Source organism: Macaca thibetana, chromosome 2 (assembly GCF_024542745.1).
Source record: "Macaca thibetana thibetana isolate TM-01 chromosome 2, ASM2454274v1, whole genome shotgun sequence".
NCBI lineage: Eukaryota > Metazoa > Chordata > Mammalia > Primates > Cercopithecidae > Macaca > Macaca thibetana.
The window spans coordinates 97,487,954-97,500,571 of record NC_065579.1 but is presented as its reverse complement, the minus strand read 5'-3'; the positions used below and the strand labels follow the sequence as shown (position 1 = coordinate 97,500,571).

At 36.4% G+C, this 12,618-nt stretch overlaps 2 protein-coding genes across 4 annotated transcripts in view; one reads left to right on the top strand and one right to left on the bottom strand.

The window, feature by feature from the left end:
- HIGD1A (HIG1 hypoxia inducible domain family member 1A) overlaps nt 1-12,618 on the top strand; it is a 1,051,097-nt gene that overhangs the window by 512,808 nt on the left and 525,671 nt on the right. The gene's annotated exons all lie outside the window — the stretch shown is intronic.
- Nucleotides 1-12,618, bottom strand: part of SNRK (SNF related kinase) — a 63,091-nt gene that overhangs the window by 16,209 nt on the left and 34,264 nt on the right. For all 3 annotated transcript variants that reach the window (XM_050780377.1, XM_050780376.1, XM_050780378.1), the window contains one exon: nt 685-826. In XM_050780377.1, the coding sequence (XP_050636334.1) occupies nt 685-826 (142 nt within the window). The remainder of the gene's footprint in view (nt 1-684; nt 827-12,618) is intronic.

The window sequence follows — 12,618 nt, the reverse complement described above, 5'->3', positions numbered from 1 at the left end:
GCTGAGGTCATTAAAAAAATGTCACTTACAATGTCAATGAAATACTGAACTTCCAACAGTTCTATTCCATTACTATATTTCTCACTACACATTATCATAGTACTATGTACTAATTTAAATTCCAAATAATCGAGTATACTTTTTGTTGCTGGCTTCCCACAGTCGCATAAACCTAAACAGCTTTAGTCAATCGGCAGGAGGCGTGTGTGAAGCAAATTATGAGACATACTATGTAAACCCTCAAATAGTGTGTTGATGGTCTATTCAGGAAAGAAAATGCCCTAACTCTTCTCTGGAACTTAAAACAATTCCAGGTGATCTTGCTTTTTGCTCATGCAGAGAAAGGTAGTTCCCATGGTATTTCTTCACTTCAAGTGAAATAACCGCCACTCCTGAAGGCTGAAGAGGCATGTAATAGATTTCTTGAATAAGAAATAGATGAATACATTTTGTACTCTAATATTAAATTTCAGATCATATTCAGGGGTTAACCACCACCACCCCCCCCCCCCCACCAAACACTCTTAACAACAGTAGAAATACTAAATTCAAAAATTAAAATGAACCCAGCTGCTTGGATGTTTGAAGTCCTCTCACATTTTCTTGACATGTTAATGGAATTAAAACTTCTGGTTTTAATCTGAGTCCTTAAGGTTTCCACATACTTTTTTTTTTTTTACTTACTCTTTACACTCTTTAGACACATGGGATGGTACTGTATATTTGCAATCCATGATCATTGTCAGTGTTTCACTGTCATTGGCTTCTTGAAAGGGTGGCTGCCCACACACCAACATGAAAAGGATCACTCCCAGACTCCAAATATCTATAAATCAAAGACATACTTTTAAATACCGGACTAATTAGAAAACCAAAAACATTAAGAGTAAAAGTGGGCTAACAATATTATTTTATCTTGAGCAGTCAAAAGCATTTATATCTCAAAGTACAAACATCCATGAAGGAAAAGAAGCCCCAATAGGGCAGGGAAGGTGTCTGTCTTCTTCACTGTTTTTATAGTAAGTGCTAGTAAACAGCGAACGGTCAATGAATGTTCAATGAAGAGATAAACTAATGTATTTGTTAATATAGCAATAACATCAACTGGAAAGTATCTATCCAGGTGCCCAAGCCAACAGACAACACACTGCTGTTTCTCCCATTAGAATATATACCAGAAATAAAACTAGTATATTAATACTCTGAGATCTGAAAAGAATTTTGCCTAAGGTCACAATTATCTCAAGTTGTTCTTTACCTCAATGCTAGTGAAGTAACCAGGTGAAGTAACTCATGTCATTTTATAGGCAAGAAAATTAAAGCTCAAGGAGGAAAGAAACATGGCCGTCAATATAGTCAATCAGGAAAAAGACTGGTTATGTATTACTCCAGAGGATGAAACTAGGACCAAAGGTGTAAGTAACCAAGAGGCACACTTCAGCTTAAAAATGGGGAACTACTCAATGGAGCCGTTACAATACCAGAAAAGGCAGTGAGTTATCCATCACTAAAAGTATTCCAGCAAAGACGGGAGAAACATCTGTCTAAAATTCTGCATAAGGCATTTCTGCACCAATGGTAAGGCTGGACTACCTGACATCTAAGGACCTCTCAACTCTAGCATTAGACTAACTCTGACAGTAAGAAACAACTCCTTACCTCTTTCATCATTAAATAAAAAGCAAATCCATCAATCATATGGGAAAATGATCTTTTGTTCAGATGAAAAAAAATTTTTTAAGATGAAAAGGACTTAGGAAAGGGATCACAAATCATTCATTCATTCCAGAAACTAAAGAACAGACATGATAAATATAAACATTCACATAATTAGAAACCAATTCAAGAAGTATTCTAGACCACAAAAGGCTTAAAAGAGAATGGAAGGGCAGACCACACGGCCTTTGTCATCACATCTGTTAACATTCAACTGCTGTTTCCATTTACACTTAAAACACCCAAAATAATGTAGGTTCCATGTTATTTCCCAAGATAATTAAAACTTAATAAAATATCTTTTCCTTGGTTCAAACTAAACAAAGACTGGCCACAAAGGCAGAAACCCAAAGTTACACACAATTTGATTTTTTTATATGTACAATAAATTTTACTAAGGATACTCTGATGGAAACTAATGAATCAGATGAAAAAAAACCGACTGAAATTAAACATTTACATAAATGAAGATGAAAGGGACCTGTGGATCATTCAGTCCAAACCCTTGGCTCTGCAGTGTCCCTAAGAGGTCTGACATTGCTTTTTGAATGCATGCATTATCTGTCCCCAGACAGCAAGCTGACTCAGGAGTCCACTCCACTCACTTTCATTTCTTTGCCTTGACTTTGGAATCCAGAGAGCCATCCCCATTCAAAAATCAAACATATCTTAATAATGGTGACTAGTCACATCTATTCTTTAAATAGCCAGTGAAAACAATCTATAACCCCAGTCCTAGCAGTACCTTAAGATTTTTTTAAAGGACATTTATACAGTTGATGTTTAACTTAAATCCTCCTCTTTGTACCACTTGAACCTGCTATTTTGGGTCACTTGTCCCAACTCCCAAGCCACCACTGTGAACAAGTGGCAATTACAATTATTCTCCCTTTATTGCAATGTGTCCTTCATTTACAAAAAGTTATGTTCTAGAAATTCACTGTAAAGTAAATCCCACCTTTCCAACTATGTCCATTATACAAGGAGGGTAACCTACCAAGTTTTAAAAAATAATATATACTTGGCTACCCCTCCACAGCAAAAAAGGGGATGATTTTAAATGGCTTACAATGAAAATACACAAACAATAAAAATCCAGGTAGATAAAAACTTTTTCTTCTATTGTTCAAATATTGACAATGTTTAATGTGACTACTTATAATCATACCTAACTACTAATACATATGTATTTGAAATACAATAAATATATATCTTTCCATATAAGTCCTACAAAACATCAACTTTTATAAAATGAGTTTAATTACATTATTTCCTCTACTATCTCATACTGTAACTGTGCATAAACCAGTTTGGTTTTTTACCTCTTGTCCATGCCAAACTGGGTATCTGATAGTGCAATTATTCAAAATAACATTTTTAAAATATAATGAACAATATAAATATCAACTAACAATTACCCAACATTCTTATTTGACTGAAGAAAACTTTCTTTTTCTGTTAAAGATTAGCCTCACAAACAACAAGAAGTTCAATTATTTGGAAATTCTCTCTTCAGGATGATTTGTTCAATCACCTTAACACACTCTGCTTGTTATGATGTGACACACAATTAGAAGAATAAAAAAGAAGAAAAGCAACATAAAACCGCAGTTTCCAGTTAAGGCTCAAATAATTTCTAAATATAGACATGCTAAAAGGTTGAAAAACACAGAAATACAATTCTATGTCAAGTAGTTGGCTAAGCTAAATGACATAATTTGAAGCATTTAAACAAGAAAAGAACAGCAGGGTAACTAAGTTTCAGAGAGGGCAAATGACTCTCCCACTGAGACAATGTGATTATTCAAGGGGCCATTTATTCCATATATTTATTTTCCATACTTTTTATTTCTCTTCTTACTTTACTTTTGTCTTTGAATAATTTTACTTTTTCATCCCAAGGTCCAAAGGAAAGAATAAAAACAGGCCACTAAACAGAGTGCTATGACTTTAACCAAACTATTTTAAAATGTGTTCACAATCTTTAAAATGGGAGTACTAATAGTCATCTACTTTCCTGTAAAGCTGCTGTGGGCATTAAATGAATTAAAACAGAATCCATGCTAAGTATTCAGCACAGAGAAAACATTCAAAGGTGGCTGCTGCTGCCCTGCCCTGCTTCATCTGTGGCAGGCACTGTTCCTGGCATAGCAGACAGAGATGAATGAGAGATGCCCTTGCCCTTACAAGCCTCCTAAGCCACTAAGGATGCTCCAGTGGAAATTAGCGAAACAGATATGGGAAAGAGACAGTAGGTAAGTTCAAGGAGGCACAAAGCCAATACGGTTTGAGATGAGAGGGAGAAGAAACAGGGAAAGCTTCTTATTCTTAGTAACTGAGGTTTCTTAAAAAAAGGTGATGATTCAGGAGCTTGGGTCCCCAGAATTAGACATCTGGTATTATAGGACTAAGGATGGCATCAACAAAAATTATCCACCATATTCCTCCACAAATGGGGGTGGGAAGTGGTATCTGTCTTAATATAACATTCATTTTAAGCCGGGAACAGTGGTGCATGCCTATAGTCCCAGCTAGTAGGGAGACTGAGGTGGGAGGACCACTTAATTTGACGCCACAGTGTGCTAAACCACATCTGTGAATAGCCACTGTGCTCTAGCCTGGGCAACATAGCCCGACCCCATCTCTTAAGAAAAAAGAAAAACCGTTCATCTTAGAGAATATTTTAGGTTATCTTTTTCCGTAAGAAAAAAAAAAACATGTTAACAAAACTACAAACTCCTAAGGTATAGACCACAGCCTCAGCTTGAGATCCTAAGACTGCAAGGGATCACTGAAACCGTAAATGGGGGATGGGGGTGTAAGGGAGCAAAATGTACAGGGGACCTTACGCTATAATCATTTCCAAAAAATGTTAATGGAATTGTCTATTCACATTAAAGATCCACGGGTTACCAAACATCAACCATCTGAATCAAATTTCATATAGATACGACTATCTGAAGTGTATGTTTTTATTTCAGACCCAGCTATACGTGCTTGGTTAATAAAAATGAAAAAAAGGAAATATTTAATAAATGTAATCGGCTTGGTTAAAAAACAAAACCCCACCTCGTGGAACTATAGGAAAGAGTGAAGAGATAATGAAGTTTTTGATAATATAAAGGGTGGGAGTTACAAGTTTCCCCTTACTGGCTGCCTTCGAGCTAGCAGGAAATGAGGTCACAGAAAGGAGCACTGAAGTCTCATCTGGCTAACACTCAGCAGGTCTATATATAATAATATAACTGAAGTATGCTATTTCTAGGGTTGGGGTAGAGTTTAAGATCAAAATGAAAACAAAACAGAGTAAAAGAACATGCTAATCATTCATCTGAGGAAAAGCAAATGCCAACAGCGTGGGGAGGACTACTTCAGGACTACTGAGAGGTTTCCTAAAAAGTCATTTCTAAAGTGAATTATCTATACAACAAAAGAGGATTAGAAAATAATAAAAATGGGAAGACCAGAAGAAGAGTTTTAGGTAGAAACCTCTATTTTTTCCTTTTAATAGCTTTCTTTTATCAGTATAGCCATAAATCATGAAAGAAGCAATAGAAGTAGAATGTTCTGAAACCACAGCAGATAAAATGGGGCACCTTTTACAAGACCACTTAACAGCTGCCAGGATTTATGCAATCACTTTTCAGTTCCAAGTACGGTCACAAGCCACTGACATAAGACCTAACACTAATGCAGAAGGCAGTGCTTTCTTAGAATAGCAAGTATTGTTTCAGAAGTGTGTAGGTCCCAGGAGTTCTATAATAAAACCTAGGACCTTTGTTTTCTGTACAACACTCAGAAACCTAATTGCCCACGTTTATCCATCTGAGTTCCTATTTACACAGAAGAACTACATGTCTGCTTTCAAAATTATGTAGAGCTTTGGTTACTAATGATTATTTCTTGTTCCAAAAAGATCAGTGGTTAGTTTTAAGGAACATGACTAGAAAGCATTCCAAAAGCAGAAAACGGTCAGGTCATTTGAACAGCATAAGAAAGAAACAGAAGAGGAATGAAGAACTTGCACAAGTTTTTTAGATCTGTTTTCTGATATGTCTAGTATTCCTAGTTTTATCAATACTTTAGTTAGAAGCAAGGTTTTATTATTTAACAGGGAAATGGTTTTTTTTCCCCCCTTAAAAAGAATGAATGCCATCATCTGATACCTACTTTAAAACACTCCTTTCCCTGACCTTAATTCATCTAAATGTCCCTTGGGGACTTCAAAAATCAATGCTGCTAAAACTAAGCTTATCATTTTTTCCCCCAAGTTTATTTCTCCCCATCTACCCTGGTCGGTACAATGTAAACTTAGGAGACATTCCAGACTCCCTACTCTGAGGGTCCTCTGACTTCCAGATCAAGGAGGCACTGCCAACTCTATCACGTGCTTAAAATCCTCCAATGATCTTCATCTTCCCCAAGGTATTCCCACACTGTCCTCCAACTTAGAAACCTGGGCTACCTAACAATTTCAGCATCATCACAATGGGCTGTGATAACAGATATTCTATTTCCCTCCATTACTTGGAGCTCCGTGAGTGCAGAATAGGGCCTTCTGTTGAGCAGGCACTAGTCTACACTCAGCTAGGGCCTGCTCAACAGAAGTTTGCTGAATGAAAACCTGAAATTAAAGAGTTCTGCAAATATTCTGGGGCTCCGTCAAAAGGCAGCTGATGCAGAGTTTTAGGGTACAGAGGAAGGTGGTGGTTATTCCCAATCCTACACACACACACACACACGCACAGACACACAAAGGAGAAAAAAAAAGGTAAGAGGAAAAGGAGACTAAGAAGTGCTCAGAGCAGACTGTGGTGGGATAAATCAATGAAGATAAGCTGCAGTTTATTTCAGTCACCTGTTTAAGGCCCTGTGAAAACTTGTTTTTTCAAGTAAAACAGAAAAAGTTCAAGAAGTCAAAGTGTTATCAATCATATATTGTGGGAATGCACACATTCACACAAATCCAAACCAGACAAGGAGCAGACACCCTACCAACTCAGCATTCCTTCATAAAATCATTTTACAAACCTGCTACTGGTACCACTCAGGAACAATACTTTACAAATGAAAATGGAAAGATAAGATGGCGAAAACATCATACTTGGGCGATTTCTTTCAGTGTGCCCTAATGAAAATAGCATGCTTGGCCTAAAGCTTCAGAGAGACCTGGTTCAAATCCTCTGATGGCTGCTTAGCTGAGTTTCAATATGGATACTCATCCAAGGGGGGACCCATTGGAGAACTGCTTCACCAGGGATACAGAGTGACTTTTTAAATTTACTTTCAAGCAGTGATTTCACATTTCAAATTTCCCACAAGATTATGACAAATGCAATGCAATTTTAGGCGTATATGCCTAACTTTAAACTAGAAAGAAGAAACATTTTAATTTAGTACCACATCTAAAAATGTCCCATTCTATTTGTCTAGTCAGTCAAATGCAACTAGATTAGAGACCTATATGAATTAGCATTTTATACATTTGGAGTGTCCACCAACTAAATGTTTTAGTTTGATAGCTAGTGGAGTATTTTGATGTTTTCTTAAGTTGATGTTAAAAACACAGTCTTTTGTGTGAGGCCAAGGTGTGCTAACATAAGACGAATATACAAGCTATTAAAACACCAGTTGATAAAAATCACCTGCTGCAAATGGCAGGCTAAGAAAATGGGTTCTCTTTCAAAAAGCAAAAAAAGTTTAATGAAACAAAGCTTTCTGGGCACTGGGGATAAAAGTCAAGCAAGGTATGTCCTTTAACAGAAGATACATTATGCAGGGTTCTCTAAAATGTTTAAGCTTGCCAGGAAACTAACTTCCTCATTTGAGAATAAAGAGAAATGAACTTTAAATAGCAAATTTAATATAACAAATTTCAAAATTCAAAATATTAGCTCTTGAAATGTTTGTTTTGGCTAGTTCTCCATGCATAATACCTAAATGAGACGTGTGGTTTTAAAATGTATGCAACTTATTTTCCTGTATTTAAAAAAATCAGTATATCTTTCTAGGAATTACAATAAATACACAACCTGGTTGGTTCCATGTAGGATTATAACTTTCAGATTTTCCTTCATATTAAAATTTTAGAAAAGTTCTCTCAAATATAACCACACATTTCTTGTTTTTCAAATTAACACTACTTTTTTCAGATTATGAAAGTAGTGCATATTTAACGCCAGTAAGATTTATTAGCAGCCTGTGGGAGGGCCCCCTACTCACCAACACCATAGATAATCCTTACTATTAGCCTATTAGGTAAAATTATAAAGATCTGTTTTAATGTATACTGACCTGATTATTTTTTCCCTAATTTCTTTAAGGTATAATTTATATACAACAAAATTCACCATTTTTAGGGTGCATTTCTCCAAGTTCTCACAAATGCAGTCACGTAACAAATGCCACAATCAAGATACAGAGCAGCTGTATTACCCCAAAATTTCCTTTGTACCTCTTTGTAGTCAACCTTTCCCCAAGCCCAGTCCCTGACAACCACAGCTATTGTGTGTCCTTGCAAGTTTTGCCTAGAAATGGAGTCACAGAGTATGTAGTCTCTGCCGTCTGGTTTTTCCCAATAATGCATTTGAGATTCACTCATGTTGTTGTACACATCAATAGGTCACCATTTTTCATGGCTGAGTAGTATTCCATTGTGTAAATGTTCCACAATTTATTTCAGTTTGGGACAGTAATGAATAAAGTCACAAAAAAAGTGTGTACAGGCTTTTGTATAAATATAAATTCTCATTTATCTTGGGTAAATACCTAGGAGTGAGTTTGCTGGGCCACTGCTGGGTAAGTGTATGTTCATCTTTCTAAGAAACTGCCAAATGATTTTTCTAACTGGTTATACAATTTTACATTCCCACCAGAAATGTACGAGCATTTCAATTGCTCCATTCACACCCTTGCCAGCTCTTGGTATTGTCAGTTTAAAAAATTTTAGCTATTCTAACAGGTGTGGTTTTAACTTGCATTTCCCTAATGACTAATGGTGTGGAACATCTGCATGTGCTTATCTGCCATATTATGTCTTTTTTGGTTAATTATTCATAATTTTTCTTTTTTGGATCATGCTCTTGGTACTGTACAGAATATCTTTGCCTAAGCTAAGGTTGCAAAGATCCCCTATGTTTTCTTCTAGAAGTTTTATAGTTTTCCATTTTACATTTACATCTATGACACAGATTGAGTTTTTACAAATGGCGTGAGGTACTGATCAAGGTTCATTTTATTTCATATGGATATCAAACTGTTGCCACAGCATTGCTGAAAAAAAGGCTCTTTCTCCATTGAATTGCTTTAGCACCTTTGTTGAAAATCAACTGGCCACATATGTGTAGGTTTATTTATGGACTTTCTATTCTATTTCACAGATCTACCAGTCTACCCTTTGCCAATACAGTCTTTATCATTGTAGCTTTTCTACTAAGTCCTGAATAATTATTTGCAGGGTTAAACTTTTTCTTCTTTAACTGGCTAGTTATATCACTTCTTTAATAAATTCTCTTTTCATTTGTCTATAGGGGAGTTTGTCATTGATTTGTAAGAACTCTTTCTACATTAAGAATACTATTTCCTATATTACAAATATTGCCCCAACTTGTTTGCATTATAATTTTGTTTCAAATAATATGTGTACTACATCCATCAACTGCAATCAAAGCTATTACCCTATTCCTTATGACTCTTGCTTAGAAAGGCCAAGATAGTATGAATATTCGCTTTTTTTCTTAATTACTCATATACAAATCCTTAATTCACCTGGAATTTACTTTGATATAGACATACATAGAAATCAATCATTTCTTCTCCAAATGTTGAATTTTTCCAGTCAATTTATTAATTCTTCCTTTTATGATGTCTAATAATGGAGGAATTTAAAATGATTAGACCCTGTTCTTTTTTCTGCATCATTCAGAATGACCAGCTGAAGAACCATGCTAGGATACAGTGGTGCCCATGGGGGCATCAGTCTGTATGCCAAAAAACCACAAAGCAGACACTGATATGTATATTCAAAAAATGTGTGGCAGCACTATTTGCCAGGCACTGTGCTAGGTGCTGAGATATAATCATAATGAAACCTAAAAGGTTGGCAATGAAGGGACCTAGGTGAGACAGCACCACTGCACTTTGTGTCCCGGGACTTGCCAAAATTCACCTCTGTTCATTCACTCACACAGAAAGTAACAACTACCTGGCTTTAAAAGATGCCTCCATCTTATCTTCCATCAAAGATTCTCCTTTTAGAGCTGCTTCCATGGTAAGTAGGTGCCTCGCCTTACCTCCAGAGGTGCCCAGAAGCACTGTTAAACACTTGGGCTTCAGGTGGCAAGGAGAGGCGCACACCATGTTTTTTAAGTTTTCGATGATGATTTCATGATTCTTTCTCATCTTGCTGCTATCAGTCAGGGCACCTGACTTTAGGAAGTCCCTGTTACCTATCAGCTGACAGCTGGAAATACAAATTTACTGAACTTGCTAGAATTATACGTAAAATTCACTAAATAAGGGTCTGAGTGAGACCCTGAATGATAGCTACCAGCAAAATAAATGAGCTTTGTACGTGGACTTAGGACAGTCCATTTCATCTACCAGGAGTCTTTATTTGCTTGCTTCCTAGTGCTCTGCTGGGTTTAGGACAACTCAAAAACTGATAAGTGATCAATAGGCAGTCCTCTAATTGGTAAGATTCACGGATAGCCAAGGATTTTGAAGACTGTTTATCTTACATAAAGTAACATAAAAACAATTTTGGAAAGCCTCCTTACCATATGAAAAGCTGCCCCCTTTATTCTCCTGACAACAGCTGGAGGAGTCAAAGGTTACAAAGTCAGGGAACACTCAAGTTCTCTCTATTCTTGCCTCTACTAATTAATAAATTCATTTTGATACTGAAGCTAGACGGTAAATCCAAGAAATTCGTATCAAGTTGTTTACTGATATTGATAATACAGCCTTGCATGGGATAGAGGGCAAGGTACCTCACAAACTGATAACTGAGTACAAAACTAGAACTAATCTAAAAACAAGGGAATCTTCTGTCTCCAGGTGGAACATAATGGGTTTCAGCCAACTGAAGGTTCTGCTATAACTATAAAAAAAAAAAAAGCCTTGTGAAAAGCTTTGGGAGTAACAGGAATACATGAGCTGAAATTTGATGTCATAAGAGCCCTTTCTAGACCTTAAGCAAAAATCCATAAGAATCTTAAAAGTGTGACTTCGGGAGTTTCAATGGATCACAAATGTTCCTAAAAATGATTAAACGTATATTACACAAAAATTATCAGGTTTTTTTGGTAGAGTATCTTATTAAAACTCTGAAAGGAGGTAAATTTGGGGGGAAAAAAAAACCCCAGCCACTCTGATACAAGAATACAAGTTTGGTGTTGACTAACATTTAATACCTCTCATTGTAAATCAACTGATGGGTGTTCTAGTGTATACATTAGTATATACACGAAACACTTTGTTAAGCCAGTTTCGGTCCTCTAGAAACTAATCACTACTTAATACAAAGCTGAGACTCACAACCTGGAACATGGTGATGAATCAGTGACACCATCTCAGGGGCATCCTTCCATCTACTGGAGCTCTCAATCCATGTTAAGTCTCTTTTAAACTCTAACAAGGGCCTCCAAATGTCAGTGGAGAGTTGCTACATACAAACTCTGTTATACAAAATGGGTTTTTAAGAAAACCATATAAAATATACCAAACATCTACAAGTCTATTTGACTTTAGGAAATAAAAAGAATACTGTACCCAATGACTTGATGTTTCCTTTGGAAACAGATCCATTTATAACCTTACCTCCAATTTTCCGTTACAATCTCCTACTCAAGTCATATCTATGAAATTTAAAACACACTAGGGAAAATGGGAGATCAAGTATATAAAACAACAATGAACGAGTCACGTATTCAAAGGCACAAAAATAAGAACACTATTTTACACGTGTATTTTATGTTCCAAAGCTTATTTCAAAACTGTTTGTGTTCATCCAAATAGTTGTGGGTCCACTTTTTACTCAACCTCATAAGCTTGCAAGATCAGATCCAGAAAGGGCTTCACAGTGTTCAACAAACACCTCTGAAACTAACCCAAAATGTATGTTTGTATCTCTCTAAAGACAGGAACCACAGCTTTCACTGGGTCCTCTAAGAGTCTAGGACTCATTAAATATATACAAGGCAAAGAAAAGGAATTATGACATGAGCAAAGAAATCAGGAAGAGCCACGGAGGGTGACCACAATTAATGTAATCTTCATTTCCTTGGTTCATCTCTGTAACATTTATTAATTTAAATAAACATTAAGAGCTTGTCATGTTTGCCAGGTGATAGGACACTGATAAAATATAAACAAACACACAGCCCCCTCTCTCAAGGACTTTACTATTGAGCAAGGGGGACAAGTGAGCCATCTGGAGTGAGGCAGGCTTGGCACTGCCCCATCCAATTCCAAAGAGAAAGGGCAATCAGGGCATGTGTTCTCCTAACTTCATCATCCTCCTTTTTTAGCCATCCACAGCCCCTCTTTTATTTTTACTCAGCAAAATAGTATACCTACTCTGTGCCTGGCTGCATCCCAGATGCCAAGATTTAGATATATCTATGAAGAGAGTCTCACTCTATAAGGTGTTGTTTTCCTACTCACCAGACACAGTATCACAAAGGCTGAGAACCTATAATTTTTTTCTTGGGTTTCAAAGTTTAAAATCTAAATTAAAATTTTAAAAATAATTAAATTAGACACTGTTTACACTACACTAGAAATAATTTCTAATTACGACTCTATATAAGGCTAATAGATCAACCTGATGACCACACATACAACTTCCTAACGTGCTGGGACAGGGATTCCCCAGGAACTGAGACCAGTCACTAACCGGTC